Here is a 13187-nt window from a genome sequence, read left to right as displayed (position 1 = left end):
AAAATGGAGTTTTTGAAAATCTGTTTCATAAAAGCCCTTTGAAAGAAATGTGAAACAAAACCAAAACCCTCCTACATGTTTTCTTGAAGCATGAAATTGCCCTATTTCAAAAAGTTCCTGTTGAGTATGACTGTATGAAAAAACACAGTTTCAATGATGATAACCCCATTTTAAAAAAAAATCTGTGTTGGGAACAGTGGCTTAACCTCCAAAAACTCTAAGTTCAGTTTTATGCTCAGTATAAACAAATGGAAGTGGACTCACTTTGTCTCAAGTAATATGAAACATCAAAAACATGAGGAATTCATGCTAGACAGGTTAGACTTGCAGGCAAGAAAGCACTTTTTTAACCTGCTGTTTTTGTTTGTTGCTGAAGCCTCGGGAGAGAATTATGTGTTCAAAGTCACCCTTTGCCCATCAACATTTCACAATCCTCGACATCTTTTGCAGGGCACATTCCCCCAAAGTAAAAGGCCTTAGTAGAAAAGCACCTCTACCTGCAGAGTTGTCTCCTAGGTCTGCAAAGATAAAATAGTAGAGAGTGCAATGCCACAGTCAAGGGCAAACTTTACTAGATAGAGTCAAGGCCCAAGGGAGGGTGATCAGCAATGTAGCCTCTGCCAGGGCTGGGATCCCCCTTTGGTCATAGCCATGTTTCCACATGCTCCCTCCACTCACACTCAGGAGGAAAGGAGGGAAGTCATCAGCATAAATAAAGAAAACATAGGAGTACAGTGTCACCAAAGTGCAGGTGCAAAACTCAAAACAACCCCCCCGCCTCTGCTAGCCCAGACTTGCCACCAAACCCCAGAGGAGAAGTGTTTCTTAGGTCACAGTACTTTTCTCTTCATTTTTCTTGATTTAGAAACAAATCAGCAGGGAGGACAAGGTTTTCAAGGACAAAAAATCAAAGCTGAAATGAGAGCAACACAATCCATTGTTAACATTCATTTTTTTCCAAGGGAATAATTTTGGGAAAAAAAAGATCTTATAGGAGCTGCGGTTCAGGGAAAAACTCAATTAAGACAAACTAATTCACTGACATACAAACAGAAATTAATAAAAATAAAAGCACACAAAATGACTTTTAAGGTCAGTTCAAAATACAAAACATACACTAGAAAGATATAGTCAACGGAGGGAACGTGGGAATCCTGGCTTTTATGCCATACTGTTCTATATGTTTTAAATTATCTACATATGTATTTTTTTTTCAATGAGGAAAGGAATTGTAATGGGGATGGGGGGAAATCCTTAAAGTCAATTATCTGGGAAGGTAGTAGGCCAAGGCTAAATTGTGAAGCGACTTACTAGGCTAGTTAGCAAAGATGTTCTGAGCTAAGTGGCTTGTTCCATAGCTGGTATGAGTTGTAGAAGTGAATTATATTCCCTGCACGAAGTCTAGGAACAATTCACCAGCCACTGACTGTTCTTTGCCAATGGCCTCCCTGCTGCTAAACAGAAGAGGGAAGGAAGGGTATACGCTGGTGGCAACTCAGTGCTTAGACAGGTTATCTTTGGGGGAACCTTGCTCAGCAACTGCTGCTGTGGGGTAGAAGGAGGGCTTTTCTCTCTGGCAGATGCATGATGGCTGCACTAAGGAGGTCTAGCCCACAGGGCTGAGCTGAGGAGTTGGAGGCCTATGTGCTTCTGCAATTGTTTCCAGGGAGTGCATTCTAGTGCTTTGCTACCTAAAGTGTGTTTCAAGCAGCATTTGGCATTACCTGGGAACATCCCAGAAATGTAGAAACATAGGCTCCACCCCATAACTAGTGAGTCAGACATTGCTTCTTCTCACAGTTCCCAAGGTGATTCCTACACCTATTAAAGTCTGTGACGTTCTGGTGTAATGCAAAAGCACAGGACTGGGAGTCTAGGGAGTTGCTATCAGGTCCTGATTCTGCCACTAACTTGTAGTGAAACTTGTAGGTAGTGCCACTAACTTAGGGGAAAAAAGTCACAATGTTTCTGGATGGGCAACTTTCTTCACCTGTTGGAGGAGGGAGCTGTTGTAGAGTATGTGAAGGTCTCTTCGCTCTATCATGACAGATATGTATATATGGATGTTTCTAGTTTGCTAGAATGGCTGCTGCTGCCATGCCTAATGCAAGCTCACTGCTGGGCCAATAAGAGCTCTTGTTGCCTATCCCTCCAGTGAACTTGGCCTCTCCCTCCTTACCTTCTGGTCCAAACGCTGGTAGTCACTGGCCTTTGGCCGCCGAGTGACTTTGGATCTTTTCCCTTCCAGGACAAAAGCAATAATCTAGGGAAAGGTAAAAGAGCATGATTAACAGGTGGCTCTGTAATAACCTATTTCAGTCCCTGAAATCAGAGGTAGTCACCTGGTAGTACAGTTGTTAATGATCCTAACTATAGAAACAGCCATACACCCACAAAGAGGCCTATTTAAATTATAATGATTTTAAGGACAGGGCATAATTACATCAGAATCCTTTATACTGCTTAAAAGGAAAGACATGAAGGACGGCTGTTCTGGGCTCTAGCTTGTGGGGAGTCTGTATGATTTACTCAAGAGTACTCAAAGATCTGCCAACTCCTCCCCAGACAATTTTAGGATAGCACATTTCTTTTTTCTTTGTTTTTTTAAGTCATAATCAGTAATTAATTCCTATCTGCAAATGTACTCTTTCACACACACTTTGGTTCATCAACAATTGCACTTTTAACTTTACCACTCTCCATTTCACTTCTGAGGTTACACTCCATGATGAACACTGGATGTAGAATAAGGAATGCACCTTTTTACTAAAGGTCTTCCCTCGTTCTTCATAGCCTTATGGCCAATCATGAATTAGACCCTCCAATTTTATTTTATTAAAAAAATTTTTGTTGTTCTTTTTGTTTTTATTTATTTATTTTGGACTCTCTCATTTTAAGCAGGCTACACAAACTACCTTTTAAATTGTCAGGACTCAATAAGAAATGCAATTTTGTCGTTAGAGTAGTGGCTAAGGGACACAGATATTACTTCACACCAAATCCTACTAAAGTAGTAAAAGTGTATGTGTCTGTGTGATTTCTGGGCTTTCTTCTAATTATCCCTAACTGCAGAAGAGAGTACCTGGGCTCTTTGCTGTTGATATCAAAGACTAAGTAACTGAGACCGTTCTTTCTGCCCCTGCAGATGGAAGACAGAAGGTTGGGAAAGGAAGCTAGAAATGATGCACTGTCTCAAGAATGTAAACAGGGGGATAAGGGCCCTAACTATCAAGAACTCAGGTCCCCCCAGGCTGTAAAGGATCTAAGTTTAAGGCTATTTGAGGAAATCTCACTTCAGGTCAGGTCATAATAATGTCTTAACTTGGCACCTATTGCAGCAGAGGACAGTGAGAGGAAACAGGTGACATGATGAAAACACATGATTTACAAAACAAGAGTAAAGAGCTCTAGCAGGGTCTGCGGGAAAACTGAAGTTTGTCTTAAAATCCCCAGAGCGCACAGGTGGATGAGTGATGGACACCCACCCATACACCAAACTTTCAGGGTGGAAGAAATCCCATTCCCCCCAAGGCAACTCTTGACTTACCTTGCGCTTGTTGTGATAGGCAATATAGAGGACAGCAACGACAATGGCTGCAGTTACCAGATATGCAAAGAAGTGGCTGCTCTCTGCACTGGCACTTCCAGGACTGTCCTTATAAAGGACACCCTTCTCGCTATTCATGGATTCCCAAAGTGTCCCTTCTCGGTTCTCACCAGAGGCAGGGCCGAACATCTTTTCTTTCTCTTCTTTGGGTGGTGAGCCCTCTTCAGGCCCTGTATCACCATCTTCAGCCTCCTTGGGCTCCATATCTTCGGTAAGCTCTGAAGACTTATCTTCTCCTAAGGAAGGCTGTTCTGAATCCAACTTGTCGGACTCCCCCTGGGTGGACGGCCGCCCCGAACCCGACGTGCCGGAGTTTCCTTGGGTGGACGGCCGCCCCGAACCCGACGTGCCGGAGTCCCCCTGGGTGGACGGCCGCCCCGAACCCGACGTGCCGGAGTCCCCCTGGGAGGACGGCCGCCCCGAACCCGACGTGCTGGAGTTTCCTTGGGAGAACGGCCCTTCCGAGCCCGACGTGCTGGAGTTTCCTTGGGAGAACGGCCCTTCCGAACCCGACGTGCTGGAGTTTCCTTGGGAGGACGGCCGCCCCGAACCCGACGTGCTAGAGCTGTCGTTCGTGGAAGACGGATTGTGAGAGGGTAAATCTTCCTGCGCACGTTTTTCCTCAGGCAGCTGGCTCGAGGCGGGCGGGGTGGAGTACGTTCCAGTAGTAGGCGGACCTTCAGTCTTTACTCCCGTCGAACTGGGAGGCGGACTGGCCGGCGGGACTCCTGAAATAAAGAAACCAATGAGCCCTGGGGAGGAGCAGGCTGGGAGAAGGGGACTCCTTAGAGCTGGAAGAGATCAGAGGAGACAGGCGAACGGGGGACGGGGGGACTGGGGGAAGAAAATGGTGAGTTGAGGGGTGGGTCGGGCAGGGAAGAAGCGAGCCCAGATGGCGACCGGCCGAGGGGAGAATGGTGGGCCTAGGGGAGAGAGTAGGATGGGTTGGGGGGTCTTACCCGCCACCGCGACGCTCAGCAGGACCAGCGCAACCAGGAACCGCATCCTGCCCAGACTGCGCTTCCGCCCTCTATAGCTCTCGCGAGATCCGTGAGCGGGGCTGCGAGCCCGGAGCCCCGCCCCTTCCTGTGCGCACCTCCCACCTCGCGCAGCCCCGCCTAGATGAGGGCGTTACTTGGGGGACCGTCGTTGGGACGTTCTCTGTTGTTGTCTCTGTGGTGCTGTGTTACGATTTTCCGGGGGACGCGAGTCTACTCTTCTCGAGTCTGTTCTCCGCGGCGGCCACAACAGACCGACACTCCTTTTTTCCTTCTCTCCCCCTGTACTTCCGAGACAATACAGGCCAAGCAGTAGCTCCCTCGCCTCGCGCCCCGGCCCGCGGGAGGGAGGTTGCTGGGGCCAGGCGCCTCTTCGCCCCACCCTCTGCTCGCATTTCTAACCTCTCCCTTCCTTGTGGTTCTTTCCCCACAGCCCACAAACGTGCCGTGCTCACTTCTCTCCCAGCTGGAAACAAACCCTTCCCATCACCTACGTGGCGTAGCCTTCGCATCCCGGCCCTCCTCCCCCCTGACTCCACGGAAACGGTTCTCTCCGAGGTGCCAAAGATCTTTTCTAAGAAGTGCGTCCTTTTTCTGACCATAAAAGTATAGAAGTAGAAAACAAAACGTTAGTCCCACCACTCTGGGATAATCACTATTAATGTTTTAGTGTACAGTGTTTCTGCCCTGCAGACACTTAATGTTTTTAATTAGGTAATAATACATTCTAATGGTTCAGAAATCAAACTGAGATTTTTTGAAAAAGTGTAATTAGAAAATCCTTGCTCCCTTCTCCACAGTTTACTACTTAATATTAGTTTACTGTTTCCGTGTAGTTTTTTTGTTTTTTGGCTTTGGCGGCTGGCAGGTAAGGGGATCTGAACCCTTGACTCTGGAGTCACAACAACGCACTATAACCAACTGAGCCAACCGGCCAGCCCATTCTAGTTTTTAAAAAAAACATACAAATTTACTTATTTTCCCCTCCTTAGTGCGTTTTCTCATTTTCTCACTTCCTATGCATATTTATTTTCTTCATAAATAGGGATCACTGGGCAAATACTTTTGTATCCTGTTTACTGTTACTGTTATGTTTATACACTAAATGTGTTTCTTGAAATCATTTTATAACCATTTGCCAGGCTAGGTGCTTTGTAGACAGTGATTTTAAAAATGCTAGGCCTTAAATTCAAGGAGCATGTAGTCTAGTAGAGTACATAAATATTAAATGTCTACATGAATGTGTGTGTGTGTGTGTGTGTTCGCGCACAGGGATGCATTACAAGAACTGCCAAGAAAGAAAAGTACAGAAACTGAGATCAGTTGAGGAAGGAGTCTTGAGCTGAGGACCAAAGGTAGTAGGTATGTCCCCCCCAGTGGGGGCAAAGGGAAGAGAAGGATGAGCCATTTGCAATGGCTTGCAGGCAGGTGGAAACCTGATATTTTTTGTAGGTCTAAAGGCCAAGATTGTCAGATAACAGAGAACAAGGAACGGCAGGGAATATGGCTGGAGCACAGCCAGATTAAGGAGTAAATGGTGTGGGAGTTGTCCAGAACATAAATCTCTCTGGGGCACAAAAATACAACAGAAAATATGCCATTAACTTCCGATTGAAATGTAAACTGGTCCCACTCCTGCCAAAAAGGAGTACAGCTGCCAGGAGAAATAACACACATCAGTAGTCTGTTGAATACAACTTTTGGGTTACATGATATGCAGTTCTATCTAGTCAATGGAAATTCTTCAGAATTTCAACGAATAGTATATGGCATAAATACAGTTTTTCAGAAACAAGTGTTTTACTTTGTTATTTAAATTTAAAATTTAATATGCTTCTAACTATGTTTCTGTTGAAAGAAAATTGCTCTGTCACACATGCTCATTCTTGAGGAGAGAGTAAGAATCACAGAGAAGAGACAAATCTTTCACCAAATTGTGTCAGAAACTTGACTCTGCTTTGGCTAAAGGAAATGAATTGGAAAATGAATCTGTTTCTAAAAGAAAACTCTCCTTGGCTGGCCAGTTAGCTTAGTTGGTTAGAATGCAGCCTTATAACCCCAAGGTTATGGGTTCAGATCCTTATATCTGCCAGCTGCCAAAAAAAAAAGGTAAAAGGAAAATTCTCTTTATCCTCCCTAAATAAATTTGTTTGACTAACATTTAAGGATATTGACATAATGGTGGTGTGTGGGGAGGGGAATTTCAAATTATTAAGCCTGACCTGGTGTACACATTACTAGGCAGTAGAGGAAAGGAGTCCAGATCATGCACAGCTCCTGGGACATTCCCAGGATTTTGTATTTTAAGAGTATGAGAAGCCATTAAAGAAGTTTAAGTAGAGGAAAGATATAATCAGATTTGGGAGTTTTTGAATATTACTCTAATTGTATTAAGAAGAATCTACTTTAGTGGGGAGGGAAGAGTGGATTTAAGAGTTAGTCATTTAGGGGGGCCAGCCTGTGGCTCACTCGGGAGAGTGTGGTGCTGATAATACCAAGGCCATGGGTTTGGATCCCATATAGGGATGGCCGGTTAGCTCACTGGAAGAGCATGGTGCTGACAACACCAAGTCAATGGTTAAGATCCCCTTACCAGTCATCTTTTAAAAAAATAAAAAGTTGGTCAGTTAGGGGTTCCCCAGCTTGCTCACTTGGTTAGTGTGTGGTGCTAGAAATACCAGTCAAGGGTTCAGATCCCCACACTGGCCAGCCACTAAAAAGAACAAGTGAATCCATTAGGAGATGTTACACTTCTCACTGTGTAACGGAGACTCAAAAAAGATTACTCAAAGCAACGTGAATGCAATGAGAAGCCCAAAGGGACTGCACCTCAGCAACTCCTCTGTTAGAAACTGGGTACAGACCCCATTCAAAGTTACCTTCTGTTTTTATTGTAAAGACAAGGAAGTTTCAGAAGAAAAATCAATTGATTCAATCATTGTGAAAGGACACAGACATGGGCAATGTGACAAAAGTTATCCATAGCTAAGTATAGCTTAAACAACAGAACATAGTAACATCATTTAAATTAACAGCATGATATTCCAAAGTGTAATTAGTGAAATGTTAATCTAATTACACTGTGATCATTATCTTTAAGATATAACAGCTAAAACAATCATTACATTCCTATGATTCTGTGATTGTGTCTTAAGTTTCCATTAACAAAAAGTTTTCCCTTCGGCAAACATTTCTCACGTATTTTCCTACAGCAATTCTTTAAAATCTCTTAAGATTGGGCTGGCCCTTGGCTCACTCGGGAGAGTGTGGTGCTGATAACACCAAGGCCCCAGGTTCATCCCATATAGGGATGGCCGGTTAGCTCACTGGGTGAGCATGGTGCTGACAACACCAAGCCAAGGGTTAAGATCCCCTTACTGGTCATCTTTTTGAAAAAATAAATAAATGAATTAAATAAAATCTCTTAAGATTGATATGTCAGCCACCTGTTGACTCTAAAATCATTAAAGTATACAATCCCATACCTAAACAGTGATTAGAGTTGGTTCCATGGGCTCTTGCCCCTTATCTGTAGCCTTTTGCCTCCTAACTAAGGACTTTTGTCCCATAAGTTTGTTAGCTAAAAACCCTATACTAAGAATCAACTGAGAATCAACATTTACTTGATTAGAATTGATTAGATAAGGGCCAACCCCGTGGCGCACTCGGGAGAGTGCGGCGCTGGGAGCGCAGCAATGCTCCTGCCGCGGGTTCGGATCCTATATAGGAATGGCCGGTGCACTCACTGGCTGAGCGCGGTGCGGGGGACACCAAGCCAAGGGTTGCGATCCCCTTAGCGGTCACAAAAAAGACAAAAAAAAAAAAAAATTGATTAGATAAGATTTCACCCTGCTACCTGTAGGCTATTGCCTCCTAGCTAAGGACTTTTGTCCCGTAAGTTTTTTAGCTAAAGAACCCTGTCTAAAAAATCAAATGAGAATCAAGATTTTTAACCCCCTACAAGGAGACAGTGCAATAGTCCAAGTAGGACTAACGTAGGGACAGTGAGAATGGAGGGAAGTGGTTGGAATTGAGACACATTTGGGAGATAATACCAACAGGCCTTGAAAGTGGATTGGATATGGCGGGAGGGTAATTGAGGAAGTGCCTTTTCACTGAGTTAAGGAACATTAATGGGGACCCAGTTTTAACAGGGGCATAGAAAATGAATTTGCTTCTGGTTAATTGCTTCAGTGTTTAAGATGACTGTGAGACATCCAAATAGAGATGTCAGGGAGGGAAATGAGAGATTATCAGGTTTAGTTTAACTGGACATCCAGAGCCAACAGTGACTCTCAACTCAGCCAGTTCCCCAAATCAGAGGTGAGTTTCCTAAATATCCCAATTTAGAAACCCCTCTGTAAAAGGCTTAGGTCTGAGCTGTATGGCATTTCAAACTACCAACAAAGCCAGCCCCTCCCACTGTCATAGATAGTCCCTCAATTCCTAAGACCATCCAGTTCAATAAATGTTGATTACTGAAGTCATTTCCTTTCTTTTTCGATTGCACTTAGTAGATTGCCACTGTTTTGCAATGTTTTGTATTTTCAGCTTTTTGTAACAACTATAACTGTCATAGATAGTCCCTCAATTCCTAAGACCATCCAGTTCAATAAATGTTGATTACTGAAGCCATTTCCTTTCTTTTTCGATTGCACTTAGTAGATTGCCACTGTTTTGCAATGTTTTGTATTTTCAGCTTTTTGTAACTTAACTATAATTACTTAAGTTTATTTTTTTAACCTTATTGTGGTCTAGTGATAAGTATTTTTCAGAACAAATGTTTTACTGAGCTTCTGTACATGGCAACCGAGTGTGGTTTTGTGCCATTGAGGAGAAACCAAAATTTCAAATACTAAAGAATAAAATCATTAAATTGGTTGATATTACATTAAAACAGACTCAAATAAGGCTATTGGTGCTTCAGTTTAATGTAAGTAAAAGGCCATTTTGCTGAACCATATGCACCTTTCCACCCAGCCATCATATATGCACCAGTAAGCAGCAAATGCTGCTCTCAGGCTTTGCACACATGCTCTGGCTTTCCATGCTCTCATCCTGACCAGTTTCAACCCCACCCGCACACCTCCCTACCAGAAGCCCGTGTGCTAGTCTAGGAGGTAGCTGGGACATTGTTATGGCATATTTGTTGCCTCTTGGTTGTTCTCTGCTATGCCCTGGGCTTGGAATGCTCCTTCAGCCTACACCAACCCCCATGAAGTCACCTTGCCAGCCTGTGCCCTGACTGCCAATGTCACCCTTCCCCGCACATTTCACAGGTTAAGGATAAGGCTTGAGGCTCAGGTACTGAGCTCCCTGAGGGTGTCTTGGTGCTGGCACTTTGAGAACCAGATGCCACCCCGATCATACGGAAGGCTGAGCTAGGACTTGGTTGATACCAATTGGATGTTATGTTTTGACATGAACCTTAAGAACTAATAGGTCTTCTCATTACCCCTATCCTCCAGAACCACTCTGTACCTGTCACGGTCCTTTCCTGTCCTCTGAAAGAGCCACTGGAACCAGCAGAAATGGGATCTGGAAGCCTCTGAACCTATGGCGCTACAACCAAAACCATGCCCAGGTTATGACTAAAACCTCATTGGTCGCCCTTTTCCCTAGATGGGGACTGAGAGTGACAGGAGAAGCCTCAGGACAGCACTGGCCAACCTGCTTCAGTGACCAACATCTCCTTCCAGGGGTTCTACCCGCCTGACCAAAAGAATATTCAATTTGATTGTTCAGATTAGGGAGTATGGGTACCCAGCTTCTCAGGAGACATAAGGGCTGTCCCAGTCAATAGTGGTAACGGGCCTTTGAACATGGATACCACATTATAAAAGATATAAAAGATCACCTGCCCCAGCTGGAAGAGCTTCAGATTGTGAACTGTGATTTACCCTAAGCAAATCACAGAGATTCAAAAATCAAAACCAAATTAGAGGGCTTTATATGCATGAGGAAGGAATGCAGAAAGACATTGTAGATAGGTCAGGGGAGGTGCCCTGGTCATCGGCCAGGTTCCTCTGGCTCAGCCTGATGGAACTAATTCTTCTTCTTCTGTGCAGAGATCCTTGAGCTGAGATTCTTCAGGTCTGAGTACAAGTTCCGTTTCAGGATGGCACTGCAACACAGAAGGGCCCCTTGCAGGGCCCCCACCAGCCCACAGGTGAAGATATCCTGGCCTAGGAGGCAGAAGCAGAGACCATGAACATCCACCAGGTGGGAAGGGGGAGGGCTAGGGGTCTCGTGTCCCACCCCCCCGCATGCTAGGGCTGTCCAGAGGGGGCTTCCGACCAGGAGCAGGGCCACAGGCAGCCCAGCTAAGGATGCGGGAAGCTGCAGGGGACGCAGGCCTAAGCACAAGAACAGATGACTGGGTGGCAGGGAGGCCCACGGGCTCAGGTCCTGGCAACATGGGGTGGTCAGTCAGTGTACCTGTCAGGTAGAGGTTGGGGATGGAGCTCTGGGCCCTCATGGAAGCCATCACTCGAGGATGTAGGCGGCGCAGGTCATGGTCAGCCCCGTAGCAGGCTCCTCGGGGAGCAGCCAGGTAGAACTGATTGGTCAGCGGGGACCCTCCAGTCACGCTGTCCACCTGAGTGGGCAAAACAGGCAGCCAAAGGCAGGAGTGGGCACTGGTGAGACCCTCGCCTCTTCTCCTTCTGATGCTCTCCCTGAATGAGCTGGCTGCCTGAGGGGTTCCCTGTCCTTCCCTGGGGTTCAGTTATGTAAAGTCTTCTCCCCCTGTCCTGAGGAAAGGCAAGAAATGGCACCAAGAGGGCTGTCGTCACCAGTGCATATACTACCCCACCTTCCCCTCCAGCTGTGGGAACAGTTTCATGACGGCTGACACGGAGGCTTCAACAAAGGAGTTTTTGAGGGTCTCATATTCGCTGCCCCGCTTTCCTTTGGGCTCCTCCTGCCACTCCTCAAACCACTCATAGGCGGAGGGCACCAGCACTATCATCGTGGAGCGACCTGTGGGTACAGAGCCAGGGTCACTGCTGCCTGGCCCCTTTTCCACCCCCATGTCGCTTTCACCCTCTCCTGGCTCAACCCAGACCCTAAGCACCACCTGGCAATTGGTCCTCCGAAGTCAGGTCCTTGGCTGGTGGGGACGCAATGAAGAGAAGAGGGATGTGTTCTGCAGCCTTTTCCCTGGGCATGGAGACATAGCGCTGCATCCTGTGGGTGACAGGAGTGTGGCTGCCGATCCCAGGCCTCTTTGCTCAAAGCCACCAGCACCACCCCAGGACAGTTCATCCCCAGGGCCACCCCACCAGGATGAAGCTGAGGCACCCTCTTGGCGTGAAAAGCTCTTCAGGCGTAAACTGGAAACTGCCCACCTCCTCCCATTGCAAATCCTGCTGTTATTCCCCAGCCACCAGAGGGGAAGCAGGGGCCCTGGGGTGCTGGGCTCATGCTGACACCCCCCGACACACACACACATAAACGCACATGCANAAGGGGGAGGGCTAGGGGTCTCGTGTCCCACCCCCCCGCATGCTAGGGCTGTCCAGAGGGGGCTTCCGACCAGGAGCAGGGCCACAGGCAGCCCAGCTAAGGATGCGGGAAGCTGCAGGGGACGCAGGCCTAAGCACAAGAACAGATGACTGGGTGGCAGGGAGGCCCACGGGCTCAGGTCCTGGCAACATGGGGTGGTCAGTCAGTGTACCTGTCAGGTAGAGGTTGGGGATGGAGCTCTGGGCCCTCATGGAAGCCATCACTCGAGGATGTAGGCGGCGCAGGTCATGGTCAGCCCCGTAGCAGGCTCCTCGGGGAGCAGCCAGGTAGAACTGATTGGTCAGCGGGGACCCTCCAGTCACGCTGTCCACCTGAGTGGGCAAAACAGGCAGCCAAAGGCAGGAGTGGGCACTGGTGAGACCCTCGCCTCTTCTCCTTCTGATGCTCTCCCTGAATGAGCTGGCTGCCTGAGGGGTTCCCTGTCCTTCCCTGGGGTTCAGTTATGTAAAGTCTTCTCCCCCTGTCCTGAGGAAAGGCAAGAAATGGCACCAAGAGGGCTGTCGTCACCAGTGCATATACTACCCCACCTTCCCCTCCAGCTGTGGGAACAGTTTCATGACGGCTGACACGGAGGCTTCAACAAAGGAGTTTTTGAGGGTCTCATATTCGCTGCCCCGCTTTCCTTTGGGCTCCTCCTGCCACTCCTCAAACCACTCATAGGCGGAGGGCACCAGCACTATCATCGTGGAGCGACCTGTGGGTACAGAGCCAGGGTCACTGCTGCCTGGCCCCTTCCCCACCCCCGTGTCCCTTTCTCCCGCTCCTGGCTCCACCCAGACCCTAAGCCCCACCTGGGAATCGGTCCTCCCATGTCGGGTCCTTGGCTGATGGGGACGCAATGAAGAGAAGAGGGATGTGTTCTGCAGCCTTTTCCCTGGGCATGGAGACATAGCGCTGCATCCTGTGGGTGACAGGAGTGTGGCTGCCGATCCCAGGCCTTTTTGCTAAAAGCCACCAGCACCACCCCAGGACAGTTCATCCCCAGGTCCTCCCCACCAGGATGAAGCTGAGGCACCCTCTTGGCGTGAAAAGCTCTTCAGGCGTAAACTGGAAAC

At 47.3% G+C, this 13187-nt stretch overlaps 2 protein-coding genes across 2 annotated transcripts; both read right to left on the bottom strand.

The window, feature by feature from the left end:
* Nucleotides 1–4612, bottom strand: TGOLN2 (trans-golgi network protein 2). Its single transcript, XM_008563235.1, has 4 exons — nucleotides 4567–4612; nucleotides 3548–4335; nucleotides 2180–2263; nucleotides 1–913 (listed from the first exon to the last, which is right to left on the bottom strand). Exons 1-4 carry the CDS (start codon nucleotides 4610–4612, stop codon nucleotides 908–910), a joined length of 924 nt encoding a protein of 307 aa, XP_008561457.1. The 3' UTR covers nucleotides 1–907.
* A 4904-nt stretch (nucleotides 4613–9516) lies between these two features.
* LOC103581388 (all-trans-retinol 13,14-reductase-like) lies at nucleotides 9517–13033 on the bottom strand (the record flags this gene model as incomplete). Its single annotated transcript, XM_008563234.1, has 4 exons — nucleotides 9517–10790; nucleotides 12284–12443; nucleotides 12660–12826; nucleotides 12924–13033. Coding segments are annotated over 4 exons (577 nt in total), but the record flags the coding sequence as incomplete, so codon positions are not given.
* Nucleotides 13034–13187: the final 154 nt, after the last annotated feature.

Source organism: Galeopterus variegatus, unplaced genomic scaffold (genome assembly GCF_000696425.1).
Source record: "Galeopterus variegatus unplaced genomic scaffold, G_variegatus-3.0.2 Scaffold12942, whole genome shotgun sequence".
NCBI lineage: Eukaryota > Metazoa > Chordata > Mammalia > Dermoptera > Cynocephalidae > Galeopterus > Galeopterus variegatus.
This window is presented reverse-complemented; position numbering and strand designations above follow the sequence as displayed.